This window comes from Podarcis cretensis (assembly GCF_951804945.1).
Source record: "Podarcis cretensis genome assembly, chromosome: 3".
Classification (NCBI taxonomy): Eukaryota; Metazoa; Chordata; class Lepidosauria; order Squamata; family Lacertidae; genus Podarcis; species Podarcis cretensis.
The window spans coordinates 66,467,727-66,486,262 of NC_137172.1; the positions used below are offsets into that span (position 1 = coordinate 66,467,727).

An 18,536-nucleotide genomic window follows, 5' to 3' on the forward strand; every position below is an offset into this window, starting at 1 on the left:
TGAATAGCAGAAGTCTATGCCCAGGTCTAAATGATGACACGTCTGTTTGATTGTTTTTAAATCCAGCTACCAAAATGCTCAGTTTCTGATTTGTTTTTGGTATACTTCATCTTCTCATTTGCTTCTGGTCCGAACAATTGTCTTGCACTTTCTCCATTTTTATTTGTGGGACTTTTCTTTACAGCCTCCATAGGTGGCAGCATTGCTCCACAGCTGAACTCAAAGGTGAAAAAGCAAACACCCAGAAAAGTGAAATAGTTGAAATATTCTTTGAGTTTGTATGGAAACCCTGGCATTTATTGATAAAGTGGCTCTCCTTCAATAATGCCTGGACGCAGGAGGCAAATGTATTAAAGATACAAGATCTTAACATGTGGTCGCTGGATATCCCTTAAGTAGAAAATGTAAGAGGTATGCATCAAAATACAAATTGGCATGGCTTGAAAAGTGATGGAAATTGTAATCTTGCTTCAGCATTGCTGACACTTGCATCTCATTTTTGCAAGGTCCACCTAACTGTGGCAGACTTCGCCTTTTAAACCTGTCAGTAACAGTGAGAAGCATCATTCATTTTGTACGGTTTATTTAATCCTGTTACCTGCAGCATCTGTTTGTGCTGTTCAGTTAGCCATTAGTCTGCTTTATCTGACAATGTAAGTATTTTTTTAAAAGTAGCCTTGGAGAGCAGTAGTAATTTAATATTGCACAATCATTGGGAAACCTAACAATTTGGTGGTACCATTTTAAACAAGACCATTATTGCCTTGTTCTCAATTATAGACCCAAAAAAGGTTTAATGGAATTTAGTACCTGCCTTCTACAAACTACATATTGTATTTTATTTAGAATTTTATATGTGTATAAATTGGTTAAAGAATTCCTAAGCAGTGTACAGAAAAACAGTTGTGTTACTCAATAGAAAGGGGTTTGAGTGGGAAAAGATAACAAGGGTCTTTTCTCTCTTCCTTAGAGGGTTGATGATGAGATGATAGTAGCCTTGTTACTGGGGTGTAAGCATTAATACAAATATCACTCACTCAGTGTTTCTGAAACACACTGCAAAACCCATACACCAGAGACATTAGTGGTGTCAAAATGTTAACAGCATAGCAGTGGGCGACATCCAGTTATGTCTGCCTGATTGCACAATGGAAATTTGATCCTGCAACAATTCCCATTTCTCTTCTCTCTGCCTCCTAGAACCTTCTACATGCCCTCAAAAAGTGCTGTGGGTGTATTCCAACCACCCTGGGCAGATTTGGGGACAGGGAGAGAGAAGAGGAAGGGGAATCCCCATTGCACAAGCAGACACCCACTTGCAGTAGTTTGTGTCTTACCCAGTGCCTCATGTCACACTCCTGAACTATCTTAAAAGAGTTTTGTGCTTAATTCGATTTCTTTTTTTAACCCACATTTAGTTTACACAAATAAGGAAGGTACCTTAGGAGCTTGTAGGTTATCCAAATGTATTGCTGTGTACATGCAATAGATTTTTCAATGGTTTGTACCACCTCACAGTGGGCACACGGGGATTGTGCATTTGCAACTTTAGACCACAAAGAGAGATTAACAGGGGATGGACTGTCAGTCTGCAATGTGCACTGTGGAATTATGGTGACACTCAAACCATACATTTCAAACACTCTGATACCAGTCAGGACTTCCGCCAAAGAATTCTGGGAGCTGTAGTTTGTTAAAAGTGCTGAGAGTTGTTAAAAGACCCCTGACTTCATAGAGCTACAATTTCAAGAGCGGTTGAACAACCAAAACATTTCTCAGGGAACTCTACAGCTCCCAGAATTCTTTGGGAGAAGTCATGACTATTGAAAAGCGGTATAGAGCTTTAAATACAGGATGTGAATGCAACTGTAACAGACCCACCACTTAATACCACCAAATAATAAGGTGGCAGATCTGCTAACTGCCCCCTATGAAATATAGCCACCCACCTCAGGGTACACCAGTTACACAAACTTCTACAATTTACCACAGATTGTCTAGTGGGGGACTTGTGTGAGGGAAAACTTAATGATTTAGAGTCTCAGGCAGGAGTTCAACAAACAAACACAAGAAAAGCTTATTGAACTAAAGTCAGAAAATGTGTTCCTTCAGGTAGAAGTTAACTTGTTTGCTTTAACTTAAAGATGTCTCAGGCTTAAACAAAACACTGTATGCACAGCTCCTCTTAAACTTCAGTTACTAAAAATCAGGTGTTACACTTCAGGTGATAACATATTCAGGTTTCCGAAACAGATGGTAAAATGCTCAGCTCGGTTTCTGTCACTTGGATTATTACAGTTAAAGACTTTCAACACCGTACAGCTTCCTTCACAGCTTAATACTTTGGTTCATGAGCAAGGGGCACTTTTCTTCAGTTACCCACTCTCTTAAGCACCCCACGCCTGAGGTCTTCTAAATGGTGTAACAGACCCAGGGGATCACCTCACCCCTTGTCACTGGTTTGGGAATCTTCAGTACCTAGAAGAACTCTCCCCTCCTGGCTATACGGAAACCCAGGTAGCCTGAATTCCCACAGGATCTACTTCTCCCGGCTCAGACTCAGTCCTCCCAGGTCACTCCTGTCTGTATACCTTTCCCAGACCCTCATCCCAGTCTCCCTATCCAAGCTGCAAGGCTCTGTCCTCTTGCTATTGATAGTGTGTATGTTTCACTTCACTCAGAACCAGTTCTCCTTTTCTCACTCCCTAACTCCCAATTCCAGTCAAACTGAAGTATTTCAGTTTAAAGTGTAAATTTAAACGGGGGAAACAGAGAAAAATGGGACTGTACATTGCCATCTGGTAGCACGTTATATTGCACATAGCCATCTAAATCACTTTTTCTTTACTAGTCTAGCTGAGTCCCCTAACTCTCCCTCGGAAACTCCTCCTTTTATTCTCCCCGGCAAAGTGCTAGCTGACTCCATAGCCAATGGGCGAGGGCTTCCCACACTCTGGTGGAGTTTCAGTGGAACTGCAGCACCAGACTCTGGTCTGACTCTGTTGTCCGTCACTGCAACCTAAGATATGTCTGCCATCATGGAAAAGAGAGAAACTCTAGGCAGCACAAGGTTTTCAGGGGACTGATTTCATAAGCTGTTGAGCTGGGCTTTCCCTTGCATGTATATCTTTGTAACAGCAGGCAGAGCATTTTGCTAATGTCATAACAATAATAGTGTCTCTGGGTGCCAACTTGCACTGTAAAAAGCCATTCCATACACAGTTGATATTGGGGAAAAGGAACAATAGGTCTGATGCAATAGCTTCCATGAAGCTAGCAGCATCTATGTTGGTTTTTAAAAATACATTCAGTTTTTAGGTTTCACCCTGTTAATGCAAACAATTGAACAGAACAATACAGTTTCCATAATGCACAAAAGACGTACTTTATAAAGAGTTAGATTAGTGTCAAGGAACTAAGTTTAATTGGAATGGTTTTTGATCAGTTGTTTAAAGGGAAAGTAAGTCTGAGGAGTCCAGCTCTGGCATTATTAGAGGAGGAGTGACGGAAATCTATGTGGGCCTTTTTGCATTTTCACTCTGTGGAGTCTGGTTTGGATAAGAAAGGAAACTCAAGTGAGCCTTGGCTGCTTTATGTACCAGAAATGGGCCCTGGTGCTGTGCAGGAGGTGAGGAGCATTAATGCATCGATAAGCAAAATGGCCAGGTTTCTAATAGAAATGTACCGATGGGGAGCATGTTTAGTTTTCGGTGAAAATCATTAGTCCACTTTGTGAATCTTGGCAGCATGTATTCCCTATTGTAGTGGAGAGCTGACTGCAGCGGGTGAAAGATCAGATACTGCTTGTTAAACCTTCTTGTTGAAGCTGTAGCTAATTAAAAGTTTCTGCCGGCAGCCAATTAGTTTGACTTGTTGGAAAAAGTACTTCGGTTGGATTTCATGCCACTTGAAGAGCATTAGCTGCTTGGGATTAGGTAGTAGCGATTCAATTGACATGGGCTGTTACCCTCCGCTCCCACTCCAAATTCAGAGCAGCCTTTTGAGGCTAATCAGCATGCATCATGTGTTTTTATCAAGGGCAGGAGCCACTTCACAGTTGCGCTACCCAACACGGCTGAGCAGAATTCTGCCTTCCTCCTTCACTCTGCCTACCCTGACAGGACGCCATGTAGACTAGCATGCCCGCACACAGGTCTATCCATAGCCAGACCCCCCTCTCTGCCCAAGGCAAGCTGTGTTAGAAGATGGTCTAGACAAGGGTACCTCATCCTGTCTGCACTACCTGGGTGTATGCTCATGCAGATTTCTCACAGGTGGGTTCTCCATTTTGGCTTTATTTCTGTTAATAAATCATGACATGGTGTGTAATATGTCATGTGGTGTTGTTCATCTGAGGCTGTATATACCTAATTTTAAAACCAGCTAAGGAACAAATGGTTGTTGTTATGTCCTGGTATGTAAAACCATAGAATTCATAGAGAGTGTACTTTCTTTTCCACATGACTTTAAGTATCTGTGATTTATTTTAGCCCAAGTATTTTTGTGTGGGGAATGTTTGTTTAAAGGTGACTGATGGCCGATGTAAAATCTAACCAAGTTTTAATATGCCTGGAGCAATCACCGTTGTGCTTAACTCTGCTACTGGATAGTAGAAATCTCTCTTCCAAACCTCTCTCACACCAACAGTATTTCCTTAGGTCTACAGAAGCAGCTGCTAGCCCAGACCTGATGTTTTTACTTGCTGAAAGGCATATATTGATGGAATCTGAGTGAAAACCCACCTCCATTACTAGGAGATGAAAAGCATCTTACAAAACATTTAGAATCCACCAATTTCCTGGCTTACCAAATCCATTCTGCAGTAATGCAATTTCCACTGACTTTTTAGCAAGAAGATGCATTTTACAATTAACAAAATGTGCAGTTATCTTTCAATGCATAGCTAGCCATGCACTGAGAGCCCAGCCATTCATGGCTTTGAGCACTGTACATTACATTTAATTGAAAAACATGATGGTACATAAAGCTCTATAACCTTCCCTGTGCTGTCTATAAACTGTAAGCAAATACATCTGGTGATATTATGTATACCATAAAAAACTTTTTCATGCTTGTGTAGCATGTTCTGGCGGGGGAAGCAGGTGGAGGCTAGAGAGCATCTGGGTTGGGACTGGGACAACTAACCACCTTTTAGAGATGATGGGGAACATGGTTTAGGTCATCGGGGAGTGGGGGTAAGGTAGAAGCTAGCAAGAAGCATATAGATTGACATTATAGATATTTAAAGACCCCAAAGAATCATAGGAGAAATTGCCTCAGAAAATTTCTCCATAGTTTACTTACTGAATGAATGAATGTATATCCCACCTGTCTTCCCAAAGGAGGCTAGGGTCAGGGTGGCAGTTTATCCATTGCATTCCTCTCAAAATGCCCTGTGCTGGTATGCAGTGGTCTCTTTAGAATGGTTTGTATAAATAATATTTCCCTTAATAAAGTGTGGTTATGTTGCTTTATGAAGGCAATCAATTATACACCTTTTATACTATGGAGGCTCCCCCAACTCACCAAAGTAGACATTGAAGGGAGCACAGTGGAGAAGGAGAGGATGAGGAAGTCCCATTGAATGCGCCAATGTCTGTTCCACTTTTGCAACAGGAGGGTTGGGTACAACCTATGGCACCACCACCACAAAACCGGCCATATCTTTGTAACCATATGCGCTTAATACTTTCTGATAGCCATTTGTAATAGGGCTAAAGCGGACAATCAGCACAGTCATGGTAAAACCAAATTTCCACCATGCGCTATATATCTCACCTGTCATTACAGGAACACAAATTTAGGAACCAAGAAAGCTGCCATCTATTGTTATTTCAGACTACTTGTCCATCTTGCTCAGTTTTGTCTATCATGACTGGCGTTAAGATCTCAGGCACGGGTCTAATGTCTCTTACTACCTGGGACCTTCTGCATTCTTAGCATGTGCTCCACATAGCTAGGCCTTTCCGTTCATCAGAGCTAGAGAAAAGTTGATTTTAAACATGCAGCAATATGTGCTGACATACCAAATATAATTTACTCTCCAGGTAAAGTGAAAAGTAGCCGCTCTTCCTCCTCCTCTTAACAGTTCACCACTACTCTAGATTTTCAATTCCCATAATAAAGATCGTGACAACCGTAACACACACTATATAAAATAATTACTTTTCCCTGTCAGCTGGTATTACGTCAGACATGTTCTTAAAACAATACAAGTGAGCTTCAATGGAGCCTCTGAAAGGGAACTGCAATGAAGCAATTTAGAAATGCAGCAATAAAATGGATGGTAGTTGCTGAAGTCTATTCACTGTGAATTACCTTCAATATATTTACCATTTCTGGGTTTCTAGAGTGCTTTCCAGTAATTACATAGTTGCCTTGAAGGGACAGTACTTCCTCTATCAGCTCTTTTAAATTAAATCTACAGAGGACGTGACAAATGGTCATTTAGGCAAGCTAAGAATCCAGGCAACAATGATGGGGAAGGGAAACGATGAATAAAGTCCTTGAATAAGGCTGAGGTAGCATCTTTCCCAATGAATGGAGGAAACTAGCCTCTAGAATAACTTCTGACTCTTTAAATCACAGGTGGGCGACATGTAGCCCTCCAAATATTATGGCATTGTTAACTTGCACCACCCCTGACCGGAGGCCGTGCTGGTTTGACTGATGGGACTTAGCGTCCAGCAACATTTAGAGGGTCACCCACCCCTGCCATAAAGGCCTATTCACTAATGCATGGTGGATATAAATGTGGTCACCAATAAAACTAGCAGATGCTCCATTTTGTTGCTGTTTTCCAGCTAAGGTCACAGAGCAATAGGCAGAAGTGTACTGAAGTGAGCAGGGGCAGGCAATGTGTTGCCCTTCAGATGTTGTTAGTTTACAGCCTTTATCATCAAAGCAGCTCACAAGAATCACAATGGCATTAACAAACAACAACAAAAATTGCAATCACTGTAATACCAAACATAGTAGAATATAAATAAACAACTTGTCACCTACCCAGCAAAACCAGGAATACAATTCAATAAAGTAATAGTAACTCATAGTATTGCCAGGATACTTCCTAAGCACATGGAGAGTAAGCACAACTAAGCACAACTCCAGAGTAACAAAAAATGGATTGGCTAAGTCCTGTTGGTTATCAAATGCATTGTTTTGCAACAATGGTTAGAAAGCTTCCTCCTAGTCCACTGAGAGGGACGCAGGTGGCGCTGTGGGTTAAAGCCTCAGCGCCTAGGACTTGCCGATCGAAAGGTCGGCGGTTCGAATCCCTGCGGCGGGGTGCGCTCCCGCTGCTCGGTCCCAGCGCCTGCCAACCTAGCAGTTTGAAAGCACCTCCGGGTGCAAGTAGATAAATAGGGACCGCTTACCAGCGGGAAGGTAAACGGCGTTTCCGTGTGCGGCTCTGGCTCTGGCTCTGGCTCTGGCCAGAGCAGCAATGTCACGCTGGCCACGTGACCCGGAAGTGTCTCCGGACAGCGCTGGCCCCTGGCCTCTTAAGTGAGATGGGCGCACAACCCCAGAGTCTGTCAAGACTGGCCCGTACGGGCAGGGGTACCTTTACCTTTACCTTTAGTCTACTGAGAGTGATCAGTGTATGGGATCATGTCACAAATAGCTCTTTGGGGATGTAGTTTGTGGACAAAAGGGCAATATTACGTGTGTGTACTTGAAGTCAGCTTTATTGAGTTCAATAGAATTTTGGCCCAGGAAAGTGTGTTTAGGATTCAGACTCCATTTCCTTTCCAAACAGGATCAGTGTCAGCAGAAATGTTGAAAGCCAAATATAGCCGAAGCAAAATTGTCCAGATAAGCCTAAGTGAAATTATTGGACTTAAAACGGTGTCTCTCTGTGTGTCTACGTTGGTACTTGGAGTGAATTAATTAGTATGGAAGAAGTGCTTTGAAGATGAAAAGCATTTTGTAAAGACTAAGCATTAATTTTGTCACTGCATTGTAATCGTTCCCAGTTGTTCCACAAATTAGTTGCCTAATAAGGCTTTAATAGTGCTCATTTATCTTTTCTGTATCAGGTGTGAGCCACAGTTGTTATAATAGCTTTACAGCTTCTTTTCTCTTTACATAAAAGAGCATTTTCATAAGTGAGGTTTAAATCACTTTTGAGCCTTGTGTGTGCTATTTATGTCAATGTTTGCGTGTTGTTCATTTAGAAAAGGAGCATTTAGTAAACGTGAGTAAATATCCCAGCCAAGGTGGGTTTTTTACATTTACATTACAAACCACTTGAGCCAAAAGCACGTAAACAGCCACAGGCAGGAAAATGTCTTAAGTATTTAAATGACAGGTGGAAAAACAAACAAAATAATAATGTTGCCAACTGTAGTCTGAGTCTTTCAACATCTGAGTGGAAGACAGTTAGCTGGAACATTCAGATGCTCTTGGATTAAGTTAACTTTATGGATCTGAATCCAGATAACTTCCAGCTGGGTTCCAGAACAGGAACATCCTAGGATTTGCTGGCTAGCTTGCTTGCATCAGGAGAAGATGGGGGTGGGTAGGTTGTGGGTTTGCACCATTACTTATTTTCTTAAAGACTTCTCAACAGCTTTCAGTATTGTTGACTAGTTCCTATGGTATTACTTGGGACCATCTCTGTTGTTTGGGAGCTGGTGGTTCTGTTTTCTCCCAAAGAGTATGCACCAGGAGGTGGTTGTAACAGGAGAATGATTGACTGCCAGGTGTGTGGAGTCAGAGAGTGACAGGTGCAGAGAATCAGTTGAGAAAGACAAGAGTGAGAGAGGGTGTGTGAGGGAGACCATAGGTAAAAGGCTGGGAGTTAGAGGAAAGTCAGGTTTGTTAGGTTAGTAAAACTACTCTTGTTCTTTATTAAGTGACTTCTTATTGTTTGGTATCTCCCATGAATAAGCTGTAGGGTAATCAGCCTAGCATGCTTGAGTCTAATTAGTGCATGAAAGGATTAAATCCATAGAGAAAGCTGTCCTGTCTGTGTCACTTCCTCTCACCACAAGAGGAAATGGGTAGTAACCAAGCCTTTGTCCATGTGAAATTCAGTATGTAAGGAGCTCTGAGCTGATTGCTCCAACCAGCAAAGGGCTTTAACTAGCCTTTCTTGTTTCAGTCCTGAATGGAGTCTGAAACTAGCATTTTTTTCTGTACCAAAAGTTTGTTTTGTAACTAAGCAACATTTTTAATTGTTTGGGCATCTTTTGTGACTACTGCATGGAAAAAGCACAGAAATCTGACCTTTGAAGAGTTATGTAGGTAAACAATTTTGTTACTTTCTTAATGTGTGCTATGCTAGGGAAGTGGGATAGCTTGGAGAGATTTTTTAAAAGGGGACACTTTGGGGCTCACTGGAAGGGCACATTTCAAAGGTTTCACAACCTATATTTCAATGCTTTTCTTTGCTGCATATTTTGTGATGTTAAATCTCCGCTGGGGTTCTTTCACAAGAGAGTACTTGCCCCAAACTTAGCTCCCAAGATTTCAACATAAAAAACAAGCTGAGTTTAAAATTTTATGAATGTGATTGTGTCTGGGGAGTGATGGGTCAGCAGTTTTCTGGCTCACCTCTCATGCTGGCTTAGTATTACAATAAAAGCTGAGCCTCTGTAAATTTTGGGGAACATTACAGGAAGTGGACCAAGTAAAGTTAATATACAGTTGTACCTTGGAAGTTGAACGGAATCTGTTTGGGGAGACCGTTTGACTTCCAAAACATTTGGAAACCAAAGCACAACTTCTGATGGGCTTCAGGAAGCTCCTGCAGCCAATCGGAAACTGCGGAAGCCCCGTTGGACGTTCGACTTCCAAAAACAGTTTGCAAACCAGAACAGTCACTACTAGGTTTGCAACATTCGGGAGCCAAAACGTTCGGGAACTAAGCTGTTTGACTTCCAAGGTACGACTGTGCTTTGAGCATTTGTCCTGGTTTGTTTGCAGCAAGATTAGATGATGTTGGCTGTTAATGAGCATCCACTCTAATTTGTTTGTGGAGATGCTAGGTGCCCTTGTATCAAAGCAAATGTTACCACATGCTTTTCAGTGCATTTCCCCCTCACTTTTCATTCTAGCGAAAGGTTAAATCTTTTGGGGATGCAGGTTTGTTGTGCATTTGGCTTTACTTGCCTGAATTTGCTGGTATGCGACTGAATCCCACTCAGAAACAGCGACAGTGTGGAAATACCCTCTGAGTCTACTTCAGGTCATGTTCATCACCAGTAATTCCACTATATTGTTGGAGGATACCTTTATTAATAATTCCACTACAGTGTAAAGAGACTACCTTTATATTTTTTATTAGTCCTTAGTTCTGTTTTATAACACATTAAAGGCTTTTAATATTCTGCCAACAGGCCTGAGACACTTGAACGCTCTTAAATGCCACGCACCCTCATTGAGAGGAAGCACTAATTCCCACAGTGAATGTTTCTCGGTGTCATTATCCTTACAGCTGAAAATAAGATGCTTAAGCGAAATTATATGAATCGTACAATTAAGCTGTTCAGAGTTAAATCTGAATTCTTGTTAAAATCTATAGCAAATCTGCTGCTTTCAATGGGACTAGGCATTACGGAGCTCGCTTATCAAAGCCGGTTTAATATTTCCTTGTCAGGTGAATAGGTATTTGTTTTAAAAGCAATCATTCCAGCATGGCGAATCAATGAGCCTCTGCAAGCAATAAGCCAGGCAGCGAACAGAGCTGTCATAAAGCATGTGCTGGTACAAGTGTTTCAGATGTTTTATGGCCTCCTACATAAGCAGGAAGTGACAGTGAGGCAGAGCGCTTTAAGACTGGCCATGGCTCAGTTAGCCTAAGTACTAACAAGGATATTTAAATGTATAATTCTGCTCTAGTTCCATTCCATTAGAGTAGAAAATGAGATTTGGTTGCTCTGCTTGACAAAGCTACTTGATCCCACTGTGCTGCCCTCAGATGAGCTCCGGCTAGGCCTCAGGCCAGCAACTGATTTTGAGTGGGCTCCACAGATGAGTACCTGGAAAGGCATGTAGCTTCTGCCTGATGGTCCTTGGATAATGGTTCTGTGCACAAATGTATTTCATTTCTCTGCAGCTAGGTAAGTTACTGAATTGGAACTCAGTTGAATCAGAATGAAGCATATTAGTATAAATGACATTGCTCAGATGTAAATGGCAGAGAAGATATTGCTTGGTTCAGGCAGTGGCAAGATCAGCACAGAAAGGAGATTTTGCATATTGATCAGAATCCGGAACTGGTCTGTGAACAAATTGCAGACAGCTGGGGATATGTCTTATGGAGATTGTACTTGAAAGACCCAATTTTATACATAAAAATGGAGACTATAGGCTGTTTTGCCGCTGCTACTATGGGTCTAGCAACTGACTTGTTCTTGCTGCACAATAGGACTGCCAGGAGGTTATCTGTTATTCAGGTTATCTCTTAGCTATACTAGATAAACCTAGAGCTCTTGAGAGAAAGTACCAATGATGTTCAATTCACCTTCTCCGTATTGGAATCTTGGCTCATAGGAAAAACAATTTTTAAGCAAAGTGTTGACGTTGCTATCAAGGAAATTGATCTGTTATTCAGATGGGTGTATAACTTGGTGGTAGAGTAGAAACAGCACATGTGGAAGACTTAATGTTCAGCCCCTGGCACCTTCACTGAGAAAAGTAGTGAGCAGGTTTGATGCCAATAAGAGGAGTGGACTTCTAGATGGAGCAAAAAGCTGAGTACAGAGTGCAGTGCTTAGCACTTTGTGTGTGTGTGTGTGTGGCATTATGGAGATGCTTGTGGTGGAGGAGATCCCTTTTTTGCCTGAAGGTCACACTCCCTTGTGGGCATCCTTCTGAGAGCTGCTTGCCAGTGGCAGGCAGGACCAAAGGTAACAGCAGTGAATGTGACTCTTAGAGTAGATGCATTCCAGCCATGCAAAAGTCTGAGGGCTCTACACTCCCTCCCTCACAGTTCAGGGGTACATGCCAGTCAGGCAAATGTACTTGAGAAGGCATGGGGTCCTGCTGGGGAGGGATGTGGCATGGGGAAGGGGGTGCCCCAGGGAGAGACTCAGGGGCCTCAGGGTTAGAAAGGCCTGAGGCATGCAATTGGACCTGGACCCCGAAGTTGCTTCCAGAGCCATCCTGTGATGCAGTGGGTCAGTGCGTTAGCCGGAAGGTTAGTGGTTCAAGCCCACCCAGGGACGGCTGTGGGCAGAATCGCCGCATGGCACGGGGTTAGACTAGATGAACCCTAGGGTCTCTTCCAATTCTGAATTGTGCTTATTAGAACAGGCTGGTGCTAAATGTTAACAGCTGTACAAAGCAACTGAAACAGCAGCAATTGCTGCTTCCGAAGCTAAGCCGATAGTTTCTGCAGCTCAATTTCCAGTAGTGTTTAAGTAAATAGTCCTTAAAGTTGCAATTCCCTTTGCTCATTATCTCAACTAGCTCAGAAGTGCTACAATACACAAAGTTTCAGAGGTAATGGGAAGTTCTGTGGGTTTTCTGTTGTTGTTCCAAGGAAAGAATACTAAGCTAAGTAAGTGTAACAGGGAGAGCTTCCATGAAATGACAAGCTGCCTTGCAGGTCATTGTGGGGGAAAGTTAACACGGCCAATGTGCAAGATGGTCTGGAGTACTTCCTGTTTGTTCATATGTCATTAAAACAAGGAGTGACAGATTTTATACATTTGAGAAATCTGAGGAAAGCTGAACTGGATGTGATGGCAGCCTTGGGTTAAAATTAGGTCTGTTGCTGAGTAGCAGCAAGGAAAGTTGCTGCAATTTAAAACATGGCATTGGGGGGGGGCGCACCTTTCAATAGCCTTCCCTCTTTCGCTCTTTCCTTCCCTCTTTCGCTCCACTAACCGTGCCCAAGCTGGACTGCTCCCCCCCTTCTAATTGTGTGTGCCCCACCTCTGAAACCCTCCAGCTGCCAGCAATTGCCAGAACTCTCCCACAAAACTCTGTCTATCGCTCTTTTACCTTACATGGTGATGTTGCTTTGAACTAGGTTAGGGGATTCCCCTCCGCCTATGGCATCATGTCTTTAATGTAAATGGAAGTACGTACTTAACTGGCCAGCTAAGGCCATAATCTTAACCGATTTAGATGGGTGTATCATCATCATCATCATCATCATCATCATCATCATCATCATTATTGGAACTGATTGGTTTGGTTTCCTCTTAGAGAGTCTACCTTCATCTATAGTGAGTCACAGTTTCGGAAAACACCCTGACTAACCCCCTCCCTCCAAGAAACCCTCTATACCAGGGTGGTCCAACTTTTCATACCAAGTGTGCCGCAAGACAACATTGACAAGGAAGCCATGGTCCTCACACTGCCTTGTTGTCTGCACGCTGGGGGTGTGGGTGGAGCAAGGCCAAAATTTGATGTTAAGTGAGGTGCTGGGCTTTGGGAAGGCTGCAAGGCTCTGGCAGGGTCCTAGAGCCCTCCTACTTCCTTTCCAAAGCTGAGAAAGCGCCAACTAGGCCTTGGGAAGGAGGAATGATGACCTTAGGACCCTGTCAGAGCCCTCCTGCCTCCTTCCCAAAGCCCAGCAGCTTGCTTACACAGCTGTGAGAAGGCAGTACAAGGGCTGCAAGGGAGGGGTGTCAAATGTTGCTGAGGGCCACCAAAAAAGATCTCGGGGGCTGTGCCCCATAACTATCTTATCTATCTGTCATCTATCTATCTATCTATCATCTATCTATCTATATCTATCATTTATCACCTATCTATCATAGCAGTTTCATGAAATGTAAAATCCAGTGTAAATTTTTGACCACCTGGTTAATTAGTCTGATGTGAGAATGGCCTAACAGCAAGTTATAGAAACACCATTTATGACTCTATGCAGGTTTGAGTTTGATTGGGAGCCATCCTAGGTTGCAGCATGAAAACAGCACCTCTCTGCTCTGTTGGTCGATATCAGCAAACTCAATTAACAATTGCTGGAATGCAAAAGCCATTGTTGGGGTGTGTGGTGACACAAAGATCAAATTGAGACTGAGAATTTCATCTAAATTTAACTCAAAAACAAGATTTGAAAAGCCCAGGGCATGCTCGCCTCGGCTGCACTTATTAGCAATGACAGCCAGAAGCAAAGAAACTCGCTATATTAAATTAAGAAGAAAAGGAAGACAGCATGTTATTCAGTATAATTAATTTGCAACACTGAGAAAGTGAGACCGCTTGAGACCCAGTATTTGCTTTCATTATTAGAGAGATGCTCTTAATTAAGACAAGACAAACTGAAATGATCAATTTAATTTGTGTTCAAACTAACTTTGATGAGAAAGAAAGAGATGGTGGGGGGGGGATTCTAATACTAAAAAAAATGCTGTGAAGTTCACACAAGAAAAAGAATTCTATAGAAATAATGTAAAAAAAATGGCACTGCACAATTTCTTTGTACTTCTGAATCCAGTCTCAGAAGGATGACCCAATCTAACTGTGTGTGCTTGGATTCCATTTGGGAGCAGATGAATCTGCTCTAGAGTGAGTCAGACTATTGATCCATCTAGCTCAATATTGGCTGTGGTATTGACTATGACTTTCTGGGGCTTCTGACAAGAAGATGCTGGCTGTTAAACTTGGCCTGGTGCCTTCTGTATGTATGTCCATAGATCCTTCTATCACTGAGCTACTGTGGTCCTCTGAACAGAGCGCATGCTTGCCCAGATTTGTTCACAGGCATTTCCAGATTGGGCTGGGGAAAGGGCTTCAGTGTTTTTAAAAAGGTTAAGATTCCGTGAACCAGTTGCTTGGTGGAGGAGGAAAAAGCTGAATCCAGCCCCTGGTGCATTTTAAACTTCTGCATGTTCTGCTCTTGGATCAGATGTGGAAACCATGCGGGGAGAAATTGTTGGCATACATAGTTCCTTATTGAGCTGGGCTACACACGTGTGAATGATTGGACTTTTCTGTCCTAGACTGAGTCTATGGTCCTTATTTGTACAGACTCTTGCATATTTTACTGGCAGGGGAATGTATATCATACTTGTATGAGGATGCACAATTTTATTTCTGTTTGTTTGTGGGATTATAGGGACAACTTGGAAACTTAGCTGAGCCCCAGGCTATTTGCTGTCAGGGTAGTGAAACCTTCATTGCAGATAAGCAGTTTGGCACATTTCTTGTTTGGAGAGGCTTCATGTGGCCCACTGGGCAGAGCCAGTGATTGGCAAGGAAAATCTGTATCTGCAGGTAGCCAACCTGGAAGGTTTTAAGTTTAAGGTGAAACTCCGCATAAGGAAAAGCATTATAAGCCTGGAAGGCAGGCAATGTGTTGCTACCCAAGAGTAGGATACTTCTGGAAGCCTGGTGGGTTGAGGGGCTGGTTAGTACAAAGAAAATGGGTGGCATTTTAATCTACTTTATTTTGCTGTTCTGCTCCAAAGGGAATATACTAGTTTTCTGTAACTTTTGCATTGCATCTTTTCCCACTGTCCATTTAAAATATGCACATATGGAATACAATGTTTGATGTGTTTAATGACTTATGCAAAGGTCACTCATTATTGGTTCACCTGCTGATTTTTCTAATGCTATAAAGTAATCTGGCAAAGGAAAATGAGTATGCCATGTGTGGAATGTGGAATGTGTTAATGTCTTACAGCACCATGAGTACCAAAGAGCAGCTATATATTTTTAAAAAAGCACAGAACATTATAAAGCTGTTCAAATGATATATTAGGATTTCAATCCAACATGTTCTTTGTAGCAACATTGCACAAATTCCTTAGGCAGTGAACCGTGTCATCCCCATAACTCCCTCCCTACCGGACACACAAAAGAAAACCTTGAGTCCTGCATATCATGGAAAGAGTGCGTTACACAGAGTATAGAAAACACTAGCAGAGTGCATGGAAAACATTCAGAAGCAGGGAAACAATACTGTTTTCTTAAAATGTCCTGATAGCTTTACTGTTGAGTTTTTTCATTAATCTGACACAGTGATGGTGGACTTAGTTTTGACAACCCTAGATCCAGACAAACAAGTCTAACACATTGGGCTTCTCCATATGTAATTGTAGAAGATGCCCAAACCCTCTTCACAATACACTTTCTCCACTTCCTGTGAACTTTATTAAACTTCTTAGTTGCTTTATCTTGCCCAGGGCAACACAAAGTGACTTACAACCAAATACAGAAAGGGAGCACACTTTCCCCTGCAGAGACATGCGTGAGCGCCAGATGCTGGCGTGGTGTGTGCATCTCACTATAGGGGCATACTGACCATGAGACTACAGGTTTCAGACCAGAAGCACCTATACTGTTTGTTATTACACAGTACAAAAAGTAATGACAGCACAAGGAATATTAAGGTGGTTTCTCTATTCCAATTAAACCTTTATCAGGCCTGTGAATCTCACTGCCCTTCAATGAAGTCTTTGTTTCTCCCACCAGAACCTGATGTGGATGACAAATGCCTTGAAGGAAGCCAGTGATCCCGTTATTTGCTCATCTGTTTTACCACTTTACCATAACAGCCCAAACCATCCTAAGCTAAAACATGAAATTGCTCTGCTGGGCCTGTTCCAGCCACAGAGTGGAAAGGAAAAGTGGAAGTGAGGCCAAAGGTCCCAGAGATAGTCATCCCCAGAGAAAAGACCCCCAGGGGAAATTACATTACCCATTACCACTGGCAACCAACCCTAGAAGGGGGGGGGGTACATAAAACTGGCTATCTTTATCTCAACATGCCCATACAAATTGAACCATATCTCTATTTTGTACTTGAAGACTCTGGGTCTGTGTTAATACAATTCCATTCCTCAAAATGATACTAAAAAGATTTCACTTCAAACTCAGGGAAAAGACTGACACATCACACATGAATAGCTTGCAACTTTATTCATTCCAAGGGGAAAATGTTCTTCATCTAACGTTTTGTTTTAGAAGCACACCCTGAAATAGCACCATTTTGACTATGTAACAGGCTGAAGTCAAAATATTTGCAAAAGGACCTTTTTATTATGAAGGTAATGTGTAGATATAGGATTCTTTAAAAATCTGAGGCACTTTTTTTGGTTTTAAGTGGTCAGGCTCATATCAGAGTCGGATGATGTCCTGTTAATTTGTAGGGCAAGATAGAGGCTGAACTCCCTTTATCTCCAAGGCTTTGCTGAAGTTAATCTCAAGAGGCTTAGCAGTTCCTTTGGTGAGCTTCATGGATCTAATGCATCCTTTGAAACGGATGTTAGTGGTCAGGCCAAACTGGTTCAGTCCATCTGTGAGGAAAGAAAGAAAAAAACGAAGGTAATTATTCAGACCTCTCTCTCTCTCCTAAAAATAAACATTTCCTTCATATTTCATTTTCTGTGCAGCATTTATGAGTAGAAAGCAATGTTAGCTGCAGGTGGAATCCAATTGAGCCCTTATGCTCATGGAAGTATTTCTGATCCAGCAGGTACTTCTGCTAAGGGACCAGGATGGGAAATGGCTTAGGCTACATGCCAGATATTTAATTTATAATGCATACCTTACAAAAGACAAACTTTGTCAAGTCACACTACAGTTGTTCTTGTGGTACTGAAGGTGTCCTAACTTTTTTTTTTTTAAAAAAATAAAAACTAACAGATAAACAGGGAAAGGCACATCTTTTGTCTCCACTTTAAATTCATGGTCTTTTTCAGTTTACATTTAGTGGGACTGGGAGACACTTGTCATAGACATCTTGTGGTTGGGGAAAAGTGATGGTGGTGTGGTGTTCTTTCGTTCTATTGCCTAGTGTTAGTGTAGGGATTTGTGTCAGCATCACGTGGGTAGGTCCTTTGTTTATGTATTTATACTGATAATGCGAGAGATTAGAGGGTTCTGAGATTGATTGATTGATTGATTGAATGGGGGGGTAGGTTGTTGGGTCCGGCTAGCCATATTGATTTGAATATTGTGCTGTGTATGTGATAAAGGGGAACCATACTAGGGTGAAGGCGTCCTCCTTTGCTTGTCCCTGTGCCTAGTTTAAGTTTGTTGGTAAACTTCTCTAGTAAGGTGGTTTGCCATACATTTTGGTACCAGTGGTCTATGTTCATTCCTGATAGGTCCCTTCCAAAGTCTAGGTTTGTACTTTGGATTTCTAGCTGCTGTGAGTACGTGACTTATGAGTTCCTTGTCATGTGTGTATGGTTTTCCTGGAAGATATTAAATAAGACTGCTTCTAGAGTAGTGTCTATTACCCGTTTTGTTATTTTGGAAATTTCCTGCAGCACTGATACTCAGAAGGATTGAACTTTAGGGCATTCCCACCACATGTGCAGGTATGTGCTGACTTGCCAGCATTTAGATGAGATTCCTGGGTACATTCCGGAGCCCCGTTCGCATCCAGAGCAGAACGCAACCCGTGTGTGCGGGTCGCGATTCGCCACTTCTGCGCGTGATGTCATTTTGAGCGTCTGCGCATGTGCAAGCGGCGAAACCCGGAAGTAACACATTCCATTACTTCCAGGTCGCCGTGGAACACAACCTGAAAACGCTCAACCTGAAGCTACTTTAACCCGAGGTATGACTGTATAGAAACACTAGCTTCTGTGGTGTTAGGTATAGGCCTGGGTGATGTT

At 42.3% G+C, this 18,536-nt stretch overlaps 1 protein-coding gene and 1 long non-coding RNA gene across 9 annotated transcripts in view; one reads left to right on the forward strand and one right to left on the reverse strand.

Annotated features, from left to right (window-relative positions):
• The first annotated feature begins 8,612 nt into the window (after positions 1-8,612).
• Positions 8,613-18,536, forward strand: part of LOC307213109 — an 84,320-nt gene continuing 74,396 nt past the window's right edge. For both annotated transcript variants that reach the window (XR_013837391.1, XR_013837392.1), the window contains exon 1: positions 8,613-9,245. This is a non-coding gene — a long non-coding RNA (uncharacterized lncRNA). The remainder of the gene's footprint in view (positions 9,246-18,536) is intronic.
• LAMA2 (laminin subunit alpha 2) overlaps positions 16,812-18,536 on the reverse strand; it is a 390,451-nt gene continuing 388,726 nt past the window's right edge. For all 7 annotated transcript variants that reach the window (XM_079970713.1, XM_079970719.1, XM_079970718.1 and 4 more), the window contains one exon: positions 16,812-17,207. In XM_079970713.1, coding sequence (XP_079826839.1) covers positions 17,050-17,207 — 158 coding nt within the window. In that variant the 3' untranslated portion in view covers positions 16,812-17,049. The remainder of the gene's footprint in view (positions 17,208-18,536) is intronic.